Raw genomic sequence first — 14,596 nt, forward strand, 5'->3', positions numbered from 1 at the left:
GAATACACAAAATGATAACAATAGTCTGGTTAGAATGTTGAAACTATGGGTAGTTGTCCTCTATATTCTAAACTTAATCATGTTGCTACATTGCTTTAATGAGTATTCTAGTTTTTCTTATTCCTCAAATTAGAAAAGCCCATGGGCCGGCCTCGTGGCTTAGCGGTTAAGTGTGCGCGCTCCGCTACTGGCGGCCCGGGTTCGGATCCTGGGCGCGCACCGACGCACTGCTTCTCCGGCCATGCTGAGGCCGCGTCCCACATGCAGCAACTAGAAGGAAGGGCAGCTATGACATACAACTATCTACTGGGGCTTTGGGGGGAAAAATAAATAAATAAAATTATTAAAAAAAAAAAAAAAAGAAAAGCCCAAGTTTTACACCAATGGTTAATAAAAGAGAGTGGGAAACAGAGAAAGTAATCTCTCTCTATTAGTCTTAAATAATATAATCAATTCCCTATTTCTGGATACAAACAATAGCACAGATTTATTAATAGAAATGCATCCCATGATTGTCTTTTTTTTTTTTAATAGTTAAGAGTCAGAGTTCTGGTCAAAAATCATTTACCTAAAAACATTTCTATGTCTAGATCAAGGCAAGTTCAAACATCATACTAGTGCCAAACTTGGGTACCAGTATGATGTCTAAGGCTGAGTTCAAATGGAAATCTAGAATAAGATTTATGATGTAAAAAGATTTACGATGTTAAAGTTAAGTCATTATACAATAAACCTATTTAGAATAAAATGAGAGAATGACTATTTACAGCAAAAAGTAAGAAATAACAACTGGACATCAACAGGATGGGAAACCAGAAAAAACAGCATATTTAAAGAACAACATACATGCAAAAGCATCAAAGTAGGGGGAAAAAAGTGGTTAAGTTGCATTTGGTATTTTTCTTCTCTTTTTAATACATATCCATTAGTATAGTACTTGTTGCACATCCAGTATCATACACTAACCCTTGCTGAAACCATCTGAGAGACTGCATATTTGGAAGAAGCTGTTATATATGGGTTTAATACAAGGTTTAATTACTTAAATACTAAAAGAGCATCATATTTAAAGCTCTCTCTTCCACAATGTCCCTTGCACAGACCCTGATGGCCGGATGGTAGTAAGCAGGCTCTGGATCTTTTACTTGGGAAGGGAGCTTTAAAAAATAAGATTCCACAGGCCTGCTCTTTAAACCACATCACAGCCTGCCTCCACAAACCTCCCCTTTCTGCCCACCTGCACTCTTCTCTTTGGCTCCTTCTTCCCCCTTACCCACACTAATTTCTTTCTGTTAGGGAATATTACCGCACTGAGTGAAACATCTCTCCACAGCCTCTATCTTCTCTTCCTGTACCCACTAAAGCCTTCTGTCCCCTCAAAGAGACATTACTACCGACCTTCTCTCTGCAATATTCTCTATTTCTTCAGTGCTTATCACATGCCAATCACTGGTGACCCCAAGATAAAAAACCACCTCCAGAGTCCACAACCCAGATGACTTTCCTCTCACCTTTTCAAAATATTCTTAAAACCAACTCCTTACCACTTAACTCTAATCGTTAAAGTAACCTGTTTGACTAAAAAGACCCAAAGCCATCTTATTCTTTTCATTAATATATTTTATTGTCTTCACTCATTTTCTTCCCTCTTCCTTAGTCTTGGGGGAAGTAGTGCAGTCTTGGGGGAAGTAAGACCTTTACCTTTCTTTTAACCCAAAGTCATTGCCCACAATTATAAGTTTGAGATCTTGCTCAGTTAAGTTAATTAACTCCTCTCATTTGCAACTTCACTTGCTCCCTCCACGCAGGATTCTTCCCCTTGGATTACTAATATATGCAGATTTACTCAGATATATCTTTCCTCGACCATGAGAATTTCAGACCTATTATAAGGCAATAATGACTAGTGAGAAAAAGAATTAGGGAGAGTGGCCTGAAGAGAGAATTGTAAAACCAAAAAAGCAATCTGAAAATTTAGATGGTGATGCAATGACAACAACAGTAATAATGCAAAACACATTTACATGGACCTCTCTGAAATTGTAGATACGAGAGATCCTGAAACACTTCTATAAAGCACAGGATGGCAAAAGAAAATTGATCTACACTCATTATTACTAATCTGAGAGAATAAAATATCCTCAATGTTGTCTTCATTTATCACAGTCTTTTCCTACTAAATATCAAGTTGTTAAACTATACATTTCCTGACCAAAGAAAAATTTTCAGAAATAATAACCCTTCATGTGATCAACAAATAATTAATTTGACATGTACACGGGACACAAGGGGGACAAGATGCTGATGGCAAGTAGTGAAACATAATAAGAAAAGCCTGATAAACACAAAAAGAAAACGGAAGGTAAAATGAGAACACAGAAGGTAAACCTAACACTTCCTGACTAGGAGAATCAGGGAAGGCTTTGTAGGAGTGATGATGCTCAAGTAGAATCTAGAAGAATAAACTTGATTGCCTCCTGATCCATTCCCAATTCTGGTTGACAGGAACCACTATATGTATCATCACTCAAATTCTCCCTGTTCCTTATCCAGTCAATTTTTTAAAGGCCAATCCATTCTCCTATTTCTCATGTAGCTGTTCCTTCCTCTCTATTTTACTAGTTTAGGCCTGTATTTCCTCTTTCCCAAACTCTTAAAATATTCCAACTGACCTCACCATTGTCAGCATCTCTTCTCACCCCCAGTCAATTTTTGCACAATGCTGTCAGCATAAACTTCCTAAAGCTGGACTCTGACATGTCACTTTATTGGCTAAAAACTTTCAATGGTTCCCTATAGCCCACCAAGAAAACCCAGACTTGTTAGCCTACCATTCAAACAAAAAACTGAATAAATTAAGATAAATTTAGCAGTGGAAGCAAAATAAAAGGGGGGGGCTGAATCTCTTATTTGACACATTTTCATTCATACTTGAGCCTTCCAGAGCTGTTAGTTCTTGTCTTTCCTTTGTGACTTCTTTCTCAATCTGTTGCATTGTTCATTTCTCCAGCCATGTGAGGAGCACGGGAAGAGCATCCAATTCAAGGGAATCTTGTAAAAAGCCCCCAAATCTGAAGGAACTTGACTGACCTGAAGACCTAAATGACAGCTAGTGTGGTCCCACCTTAAGTGAATTGCAAGGTGTTGCAGGCCAGGATAAGAGTTTTGGACTCTGCAGTGGTCTCTTTGCTTCCCTGATACACTGCAAACTCCCTGTAGCCTGAGCCCAGGCACTTCTTCCTAGATGTCCTCTTCATGTGGCTAATTGTGACTTATGTGTCAGGGCCTAGCTTAGATGTTGTGTCCTCAAGAACCTTGTCTGTATTGCTCTCTTGATTCCTAGCACCTAGCACAGTGTCTAGCATGTAGTCATAGTCGTGCTCAGTAATTCTCTTAAACGAACAGCTTATTTAATAATAAGCATCAGGCAGATGCAAGCTTCCCCTATGCCCCATTTGCCCCATGCTCTCTTTAGTGTGGTAGGTACCTCTGCTCTCAACTGCACCTAGGTTTCTCCAGAACCTCTATTTTACCTTCTCCAGAGAACACCAGGGTTGGAGAGGAGTAGCTATCCAATTGTGTGAAAATGGGATTTGTAAATCTGACCACAGTTGAAATAAATTTTGAGTTAATCTTCCAGTTTTTAGCTCCATCTTCACCCCTAACTACTTCATAGTCTTCTAGTTTCCATTGCACCTGGTGATGCCAATTTTTGAGGCTTTTAGGAGTTTGGGTGCAGATCAGTTACTTCTTAGCTTTACCCACCGCCCCTACTTAGACTGCAGCTTTCTCAATTCTGCTAAGAAGTCATTTAAATTCATCCATTTGCTTTTCAGCTTCCAAAACTGTGTTGCTGTTGTCTCCTTTCCAAATCTACTTGGTTCTTTATGGGTTTATGTCTTTTTTTAAAAAGCCCCTCTCATGTAGTTTTAGTATGATTTATCAACAGGAAGGAAAAGTAAACGCATGTCCAATTTGCAGTCTAAATTTAATCTTGACTCTTTAAGCTGCTTTCAGTTGGGCATTGTTCCTTGTGGTTGGTTTTATATTTTAATCTCCCAAACAACAAAACCAAGAGACAGATATAAAAACATGATATAAGACAAAAAAAAAAAAAAAAGATAAATGCATCCAATAGGAATTAAAAAACAAAACAAAAAAGCAGGGGTGGGGAAGAACAGAGACAAAACAGAAACTAATCTGAGAGACAGAGTAAATTTACTAGGTTAAAGAGACTTGAATCTTCAGATTTACAAGGTCCACAGAGAACCACTAAAGAAAAAAACACAGTAGTGTGGTAACATTTCTGAACTCCAAGAATAACAGCTTCCAGAGAGAAAAGTGACTGAGAATCAGACTGGCATCAGCAACACCAGAATGTTAGAAGATAACAAATCAATAACTTCAAAGTTCTACAGAAAAAAGCTCCTGAATTTGGAGCAATATAGCCAACCAATCTATCAAGTAATCAGATGCACTCAAGCAATATTGGGGGGAAAAGAACCAAGAGATCAACAGTGTAAACAAGAAACAGGAACCCCTCTGAATAGACTGGTAAGAGATAATGGACAGAGTAGAGCAGTAGAGGTGGTAAGAGATCAAATTCTGGATATATTTTGAAAGTAAAGCTGATAGGTAGGCTTAGCAGCTAAGTGCTCGCACTCAGCTACTGGCAGCCCGGGTTGGGATCCCGGGCGCACACGGACGCACCACTTCTCCGGCCATGCTGAGGCCGCGTCCCACATACAGCAACTAGAAGGACGTGCAACTATGACATACAACTATGTACTGGGGCTTGGGGGGTGGCGGGCAATAGATGTTAGCTCAGGGCTGATCTTCCTCACACACACACAAAAAAGAAATACATATGAGGTGTGAGAGGAACTGAGGAATTAATGATGACTCAAAGGTGTTTGGTCTTACCAACTAAAATGAAGAGTTGTCATTTGATTAGATGGAGAAGGTGTGGAGAAAGAAGTCTGGGACATGCTGAATGGGAGATGCCTAGTAGACACCCCTCTAGGTCGAGATGTTAAGGAGGCAGTTGGATATGCAAGTTAGGAGTTCACAGGAGAGGTCCAGGCTGGAGAGAGGAGTCAGTAAGGTATAAACAGTATTTGAAGCCATGAACTGGATGAAATCATCAAGAGAAGAGAGCAGATGATAAAATAAATAAGTAAATAATTAAAAAAAAGAGAGAGAACTAAGCCCTAGAGCTCTCCAACATTTGGAGGGTTAGGAGTTGAAGAAATAACAAAGGAGACTGAGATGCAACCCGTGAGGTATGAGAGAAAACCAGGATAACGTCAAGTGCAGTGTTTGAAGAACAGACCAATTGTGCCATACATTCCTGATCAGTCAAGCAGACTGAGGATAAGAACCAACCACTAGATTTAACAACATGGAAGTCTTTGGTAACCTTGATAAGAACAGTTTCTTATCTGTGGGATTAAAAACCTAAATAAAGTGGGTTCAAAAAAACAACAGAAAGGGCTGGCCCCGTGGCCTAGTGGTTAAAGTTCAGTGTGCTCTGCTTCAGCGGCCCAAGTTTTGGGTTCGGATCCTGGGCACAGACCTACACCACTCATCAGCCATGCTGTGCCAGCGACCCACATACAAAATAAGAGGGAGACTGGCACAGATGTTAGCTCAGGGCGAATCTTCCTCAGCAAAAAAAAAAAAAAAAAAAAAAAAAACCAAAACCAAAACAACACCAAGTCATGTAGACAACTCTTTCAAGAAGTTTTAGTGTAAAGGGAAGGATAGAAATGTGGCAGTAGATAGAAAAGAGGAAATGCAGTTAAGAGTTGTAGTGCTTTTGTTGTTGATGTTTTTAAGATGGGTGAAATAACAGCATATCTGTAAGTAGACCAGAAGGATCTAGTAGAGAAGGAAAAACTGAACACAGAGGAGAGAGAGTAGAGAATTGCTGGAGCTGTCCTTGAATCACCAAAAGGGGATGAAATCTACTACACAAGTGGAAAGGTGGTCTGAGAGAGCAGAAGAGCAGTTTATCTATATTGACCAGAGAAAGGGTAGAGGTTTGGGGCACAGATGGAGGTAATTGGGTACATGTGGGATGACTTGATCAAAAATTCTCTTCTGTTTGCTATTCTTTCCTTAATTAAATAGGAAGCAAGGTTCACAGGCTGAAAGCGAAGATGGGGGGGAGGGGTTGGAGGTCTGAGGAAAACAAGGAATGGAACAGTCACGAAGAAGAATGAAATGAATGGACTATGGAAAAATAGTATGACTACTGGGAGTAACTATGACTGCTGGGGTTAGTGAATATAAATTTAAAGTGAAACTGGTCAGCATGTCTGTGTTGATAGAATCAGGGATGTGGTTTCTCCAAGCTTGTGCAAGAAAGCAGGAGAGGAAGGTGGGTTGAGAGAGAGTATATGCTGGTACTGACTGTAACAACTGCTCATAGAATTTAAGCAGGATAAAGGGGGAAGTAAAGTTATGAGGGGAGTGTGGGACAATGAAAGGTAGTAAGATCAATAGGGTGTGGACTATGGTAGGCCTCAATGACTGACAGAGTTGGGGTACTAGAGAGACTGAGCACCTGGACAGAGATAAAGATGGTGACTGGAAATAACAATCAGATAGCTACTCTCTTTTAAGCATCTACAATAAACTAGTTTTGATACTGCCTCTTTTAATTCTCAGAATAACTCTGAAAGATGGGCATTAATATCCTCATTTACAAGACAAAGTTAAAGCTAAGGTTAAATAACTTGTCCAAGGTCAAAGAGCTACTAAGTATTCCAACCGGCCTTTTGGGTCACATTTTCTTCCAGAAACAAACATCCCACAAAACTAGAATAAGATCTTTGTGAATAAAATATTTTACAGCCTAACTCACACTTTATCCATCAAAAAATTTACTTCAATGATATTCAGTTTTTAAAATGACTAACTAAAGTATTATTTTAAAGCATGATAGAGAAAATAAAAGGTAAGTTGTTCTCATAGAGGGCATCTTCTACTATAAATAAATTCAAGTAATAAATTCAAGTTAAAACACCTGAAGTTACTGCTAGTATTACATTGGCACTGAGTTAAATACAAAACTCTTGCTATGTGTCATGCACAGATAAGATTTCTTTACTCTTCCTATTACCTTTCTTCTACTATTATTTTCTTCAGGCTTGATGCTGTTTTCTCTACTTCTGATTCAGAAAGTCACGGCTTATCTTACTCCACTGGAAAATGCACAGGTAGTTTTTGGCACCTGACTTCAGACTCCCAGAATTATCAAATATTTCTGTGGACTACAAAGCAACAATAAACTGTTTCCAAGGCTCCAAGTTCTGGCAACCTCACTAAATAGGGCAACCAAAAGAAAGCGCAGCTTAAAGTTTCACTAGGTCTTTGATGTTCTAGATAGCGAGTCTGTGAATTGCTAGATTTAGATCCCCAACTCATGCGAGAATGCATGAAACCAATGAAGCACTTCACAGGTATTTCATCCATCATACAAAGCTCTCCCACTCTCTCACTGGACTTTATGACTATGTGGCTAATCAACAATCAAGAAGTAGGTAAGCTACGCCAATGTGCAAGACTTAGCAGATGATTAAGGAAATAATCCATTATCAATTTACCTGCTTTTCTATTCCTCCACCAAACCCTTGATTTTAAGGACAAATCATTTTAAAAGCAGCTGGCTTATATAATCATTCTTCACAAAGTCTCTTTTCCTAACGCAATAGCATCCTGGTTTTCATTTGAGTGATGCATTATCTGGGTGCAGCTAATTAAATATGTTAATAAGAATTTCACTCATTTTCATCCACTTTATTTATTATTATTTTTTTTAATTTTATTTATTTATTTTTTTCCCCCCAAAGCCCCAGTAGATAGTTGTACATCATAGTTGCACATCCTTCTAGTTGCTGTATGTGGGACGCGGCCTCAGCATGGCCAGAGAAACGGTGCGTCGATGCGCTCCCGGGATCCAAACCCGGGCCGCCAGCAGCGGAGCGCGAGCACTTAACCGCTAAGCCACGGGGCCAGCCCCATCCACTTTATTTAAATAGTGTTAAAATCTCTCTACATATAATGCTTAGAGGAAATGTGTACTTCCTCCAACTTTGAAATTCCCATAATTAGAAATTTTTATTAACTACGGGTATCCTTTCATTTATTCAAATATTAACTGAAGGCCTGCTATGTGCCATGCACTGTTCTAAGCACTGAGGACAGAGCAACGAATGAGACAAAAACCCAGCCTTTACAGAGCTTCCATTCTGTGGGGAATCTCCTGGTATCCAGGATCTAGTATGTGCTTGGGCATCACACTCAGATACAGAAGCGAATATAATTGGAAATTTTCCACAAACAATTCATTCATGTCACCACTTTGCAATTCCCTCAAACATCCTGACGTGATTCTTCCCTTAAACTTTAAATGAAAATTATAATTGCGCTTGAGTCATAACGTAAAACTCTCTCTCCCCAACAATGTCAATTTTGTCGTAAAATTTTATCCTCTTGTATTCCTAGACTCCAAAAATCTCTTACTGTTGGAGGGGGGCAACAGATCTTACGTATTTTAATTTTAAAGAGAAATACAATTGTGAACACGAAAAATATTATTTGGAGATATCCCCAAAAGACTTCTACAAGATTAATAAACTAAAATGCTAAATTATTTCCATTTACTCATTCATTAAATAAACATTCATTCGGGCCGGCCCCATGGCTTAGCGGTTAAGTGCACGCGCTCCGCTGCTGGCAGCCTGGGTTCGGATCCCCGGCGCCCACCGCTTCTCCGGCCATGCTGGGGCCGCGTCCCACATGCAGCAGCTGGAAGGATGTGCAGCTATGACATACAACTATCTTCTGGGGCTTTGGGGGGAAAATAAATAAATAAAATCTTTAAAAAAAATAAAAATAAAAAAATAAACATTCATTCATCCCAGGAGCTCAGACTCTGGGGGGGGGGAGGCGACAAAGGTGAAGACAGACAATAAACACATGCAAATAAGCAAAGAAGATTATGCGTAGGACACGATTAGTGCTGGGAAGAAAATAAACTCAGAGCTGTGACAAAGGCTACAAGAAACAAACTACAACCCAGATTATCTATTAACATACTTAAAAGACTGACATCCAAGTCTAAGACTTCTTGACATTCATTTATAAGATTCTGGGTATCAAAGCACATTAAATTTACCTCAATTTCACTTTTACAGAACTAGAGCTAGTCTGCGAAATCTCTAGCAGAACCTCTGGGTTTGGGCTTTTGATCATATATAGTGTGACCATACAATTTATTATCTAAACTGGAACATTTTCAAGTGAGAAAAGGGATGTTTTAATAATTATGCCTGAACAACAAGTACAAACAAGGACTTTCCACCACAGCAAACCAGGCCATATGGTCACCCTAGTGGTACACGACATAAATGTAACTAGTCCAAAATTCAAGAGTATTTTATAGTTCCAGATGGATTTAAGTTATAAGTAACATCCAAGTAAAGGATCTAAATTATAATCTAGGCCATATCAACCAAGTGAATACCTCACTAAATTTAAAGATTTAAATACCTCACACCATATTCAAAATCAATTTCAGTGCATTACAGACCTAAATATGAAAAGGCAAAACAAACAAGTTTTGAAAAGATAATCAAAGTATTTCCATGATCTTGGGGAAGGGAAAAATTCCTTAAAAAAAAAGAAACAAAACACTAGCCATAAAGGAAAAGAGTGATAAACACGTCTACATTAAAATGAAGAACTTCTGTTCACCAAAAGAAACCATTCAATGGGAAAAGATATTTGCAACTGATACATTCCAGCAAAGGATTCATATTTAGAATATCGAACTCTAGAAGAAGATAAACATTTCAATAGAAAAATGGGCAAAAGACTTCAAAGGCACTTCATGAAAGATAAATCCAAATGACCAGGGTATGAAAAGGTGTTCATCTCATTAGTAATCAGGCAGATTAAAACCAGGTCTAACTACATACCCACCAGACTGGATAGAATTAAGATATCTGATACTAAGTATCATTGTTGGTGAGGGATGGTGAACAACTAGAACTCTCACAGATCAATAATTGAAATAACAGGGGCCCGCCGTGGCTTAGCTGTTAAGTGCCCACGCTCTGCTGCTGGCAGCCGGGGTTTGGATCCCAGCGTGCACCGACACACCACTTCTCCTGCCATGCTGAGGCCACGTCCCACATACAGCAACTAGAAGGATGTGCAACTATGACATATAACTATCTACTGGGGCTTTGGGGGAAAAAAAAAGGAGGAGGATTGGCAATAGATGTTAGCTCAGAGCCGGTCTTCCTCAGCAAAAAAGAGGAGGATTAGCACGGATATTAGCTCAGGGCTGATCTTCCTCATACACACACACAAAAATAACAATAATTGAAATAACAACTGGTAAACAACTACTTTGGAAAACTGTTTGGCCTTACCTAATAAAGATACATGTTCCCCACTATCCTGCAATTCAAAGTATATACCCTCAAGAAAATTACATAAACATGCCTCAGTGCACTCCAACATAAATGTTCATAAAGACATTGTTCACAATAGCCAAAAACTGTAAACAATTGCAACATCAACTGTAGAATATCCAAGACAACTGCAGAATAGATAAACTTGTGTTGTATTCATGATGGACTACTATGCCACAACAAAAGCCAAAATAAAATACATACAAGATGATTCCATTTAAATGAAGTTCAAAAATGGACAAAACTAAACTCTATTATTTAGGGATGTAAACTTAAGTGACAAAACTATACATGTCAGAATAACGTTTATATATCTAGCTTAAGAGGGTAGTAGTCGTGAAGGGAAGATGCAGGGGGTGGGAGGCTTCTGGGATGCTGGCCATGTCTGTCTTGCCCCAGGTGGTAGTTACAAGGATCTTTGTTTAAAAATATTTCATTTTTACCTATGTATCTTTTCAACATATGTGGTTACATTTCACAACAAAAAATGGAAAAAACTCTCCCCAGAGGGGGGAAATAATTAACATCCTAAAGAGAATTCCAAGAATGTTACTCAAAGAGATTAACTCAGTCCATAGTTTAAAAAGAGTAACAGGGATCTCTAAATCCAAATACAGACTGTATTCTAAATATACTGTATTTTAAACTCCACGAATAAACTTCTGGCTTTCATCTGTTAGACTGCCATTAAATAACTCATATTGCTTAAGAAAAGGCATATATTATGTAAGTGGGATTAAATATCAAAGCCATTAAGTACACACATAAATTCAATGATTAAAAAAATCTTTTCATTGGTGTACTCACATATTTATCAAGTCGTGATACAAGAAACAAATTATGTTTGGCCTATGAATTTAACTATTACAGACTAATAATATCTTTATTGGCTCCAGAAGCTGTTGAAAAGACAATTTTTTAAAAATGTGGGTCATTAATAAATATAGACGTTTTTAGGTTCTCGCATAAAAGAGTATCTTCATACTTTTTTTTTAAAAAAGACTGAAGTTAATACATTAGAAATCTTAAAAACGTATGTATTTTTTTCTTTGTGAGGAGTACAGGTAGCACAACCAACTCACTGATAAATCGCTAAGCTGGCAAGACACCTTAAAATTCAGATTAGGAAAAACAATACTTGTTAAAAAGTGGTTAGGGCCGGCCCCGTGGCTTGGCGGTTGAGTGCGTGCCCTCCACTGCTGGCGGCCTGGGTTCGGATCCCGGCCACGCACTGACGCACTGATTCTCCGGCCATGCTGAGGCCGCGTCCCACGTACAGCAACTAGAAGGACGTGCAGCTATGACATGCAACTATCTACTGGGGCTTTGGGGGAAATAAATAAATAAATAAAATTATAAAAAAAAGAAAAAGTGGTTAAACCACTTTAACGAGAAATACTGTTTTCAACCTGTATATGGCTCTCACCAAAAACTTTAGAGAGCCTTTTTCATAATTCCATAAAGCCATAAAAACTAAAACATTATACAGTTAAATATCTATCTGGGGGAAAAAAAGGAAAGGCAACTAAGATAAAATAATTTAAGAATTCCTACCTAGGTATAAGATTTGTCCCAACACGAGTGCTATTAAAATGGATCTACCAGAGCACCCAAAAAATGTCACTGAATACTTGTTTGATACTGTGAAATGACTCTCCTATCAGTTAAAGATTAAAACTGTTTCTACAGATTTAGAAAATTTTCTTCCTCTCCCTGGACCTCTGTCCCTACCATGCTGTTCATTCCATAACTCTACCAGATGTGCTGGGGAGATTACCCCAGTTATCTTGCTTCCCTCTCCTAAGTATTCCAAACTTGCGAGATTTCTTTTAAGATGAGGAGCTGAAGTTTATTTTCTTCCTGGTTTCCTGGCGGAGCGAAGGCTCACCACGTGTGAATGGAAACAAAACCTACAAACTGTGGCGATGCTAAATACTATGGGTAGGATAGCCTCGTCCTCAACACCCACAACTCCCCGTACCAGGGCGCCTCCAAGGGGGGTCGGTCAGCGCCCACTGACCACTCAGGTCTGCCTGCTGCACAAGGGTCCTGGATCAAGCTTGAACCCTCCTCTCCACCGGTATTCCAGAAACAGGGTGGACACGAGCGCAGCAAGCATTTTTAAAGAGATGGTTGCACAACAGGCTTTGAGAAGGATTCCGGTTTAACAGGTAAACACCACGTAGGAGACCAGCGGGATGGAATCTGCTCGACGGTACCAATGGCATTTCGAGAGCGTCAGCGTCGCAGAGCAAACCCAAAGTTTTGGCACATTACTCACAGTTCACCTGAGGAATATCGCCACGAACTGAAATCAAGTACGGGAGAAAATGGGTGCCGCAGAATCAACAAATCAGCACTGAACTCAAGCTGGGCGGAAAAATTCTTTGAATACTAAGGCTTTGTTTCGTGGGAAGACGACGGAACCACCGAATTTCGGAGTTGGAAGACACGGCTCTCCGTGTTCTCCGGACCCTCCTCGGACTTCGGGGCCGCCCCGCCCGCCCCGCTCTCGGTCCTGTCGTCCCCAGACTGAGGGCGCGGATCTTCGAAGGGGAAGCCAGGCAGCCCGGGGAGGCCGCGGCCCAGGCCGCGACGCCAGGCCCGGAGGGAGGGGAAGGGAGCGGCCTCCGGGAGGATGGAGGGGGCAGGGAGGGGGCGAGGAGGCCGCGGGCCGAGAGCGCGGCCCGGCCCCCGCCCCCGAGCCCACCCTGGCGTACCTTTGGCGAGGGCTACGGTGGAGTTCTCGGTGTCGATGGTGTAGAGGATGCCCTCGTAGCGGATCTCCGCCTTGGAGATAAGGCTGATCTTGCTGCCGATGTAAGGGGTGCCCCCGCTCATGGCGCCGCCGCCGCCGCTCCGGGCCGCTCGCAGAGAGGCAGATCCCACGCCGCTGTCGCTGCTCCGCACGTCCGCTCGCTCCGTCGGCGCCTACAGCAGCCGCCTCAGACCCAACATGGCGGCGGCGCCGGCTCCGCTACCCTCCCCCAGCCTCCCGCCCTCAAGCCGCGGCGCGGCGGCGGCGGCGGCTGCAGCGGCGGCGGCGCGGGGTATGCTGGGCCGGCGAGGCCGCGCTCTCGCGAGACCTGGCCGCCAGCGGGCAGTTCGGCGCTCGTCCGCGGTCCTGCTACCGGCAGCGCGGTGTGGCCTGGTCCAGCGCAGCTCTGCTCGCGCGGCCTGAGGGGAGATGTGCTTCGTGGCGTCAGGACGCCGTGGCCTGGAGTGGAGGCGAGCACGGCCCTCTTGATCTCAGCTGCGGCCTCCGCCGTTTCCAGACTCCTTGTATCTTGCCCTGAGCCCTGTGTCTTTGTAAATGCGGAACCCTCTGCCTGGAAAGTTGCCCACCCGCCCCCAAGCTGCTGGCGAGCCCCTTTAAGACCCGGTCTTTTCCCCTCTGAGGCACCTGCGCCTCTCGCAGAGCCGTCTTGGCCCCATTACTGCAGCCGTCGCCCAGAGTACCCCCTCTTCTCCCTGTCGCTGCTCCTGGAGCTGGGACTCAGTCCAACACTTTCACATGGTCTGATGCAGGCTCGTGGTTTTCGATGCCGTTGTACGCAGACCAATCCCAAGTGTTTGTCTGCAGCTTTGATCAGTTCTGTGAACTCTGGATTCATATAAGCCATCACCTCCTCAACCTCTCTAGTTGTATGTCTAACTGGCAACTTTGTGTGTCCAAAGCCACGGTCCCGATTTTCCCTCTAAACCTAACCTTTCCCCACTGTTCACCATTGTGGTAATAGGTACCGTTTACTCTACTCACCGTTGGAGTCATCCTTGACTTCTCTCTCACCCCCACATCTGTTGTGACTGCAAATCCTGTCCATTCTACCTTTAGAATATACCTGAATCTGATCATTTCTCACCATCTCCACCTCTACTCCTCTGCACCGAGCCACCCTTACTAGTACTGGCCAGGATTATTGCAATAGCCTCTTAAAAAGTCCCACTACCTATGCCCTTGCCCCCAATATATGTTTGTGCTCAACACAGCAGCCAGAGGGATCTTGTTAAAATCTAAGTCGGATCATGTACCTCCTCTGCTCAGTACTACTCTCACCAATGATCCCATGTCACAGTGTGAAAGCCAGACTCCTTACTTTGGCTTATAA

At 41.8% G+C, this 14,596-nt stretch overlaps 1 protein-coding gene across 2 annotated transcripts in view; it reads right to left on the reverse strand.

Moving 5' to 3' along the window:
* LSM14A (LSM14A mRNA processing body assembly factor) overlaps nt 1-13,474 on the reverse strand; it is a 52,269-nt gene extending 38,795 nt beyond the window's left edge. For both annotated transcript variants that reach the window (XM_058529139.1, XM_058529138.1), the window contains exon 1: nt 13,208-13,474. In XM_058529139.1, coding sequence (XP_058385122.1) covers nt 13,208-13,328 — 121 coding nt within the window. In that variant the 5' untranslated portion in view covers nt 13,329-13,474. The remainder of the gene's footprint in view (nt 1-13,207) is intronic.
* Nucleotides 13,475-14,596: the final 1,122 nt, after the last annotated feature.

Source organism: Diceros bicornis, chromosome 34 (assembly GCF_020826845.1).
Source record: "Diceros bicornis minor isolate mBicDic1 chromosome 34, mDicBic1.mat.cur, whole genome shotgun sequence".
Taxonomy (NCBI): domain Eukaryota; kingdom Metazoa; phylum Chordata; class Mammalia; order Perissodactyla; family Rhinocerotidae; genus Diceros; species Diceros bicornis.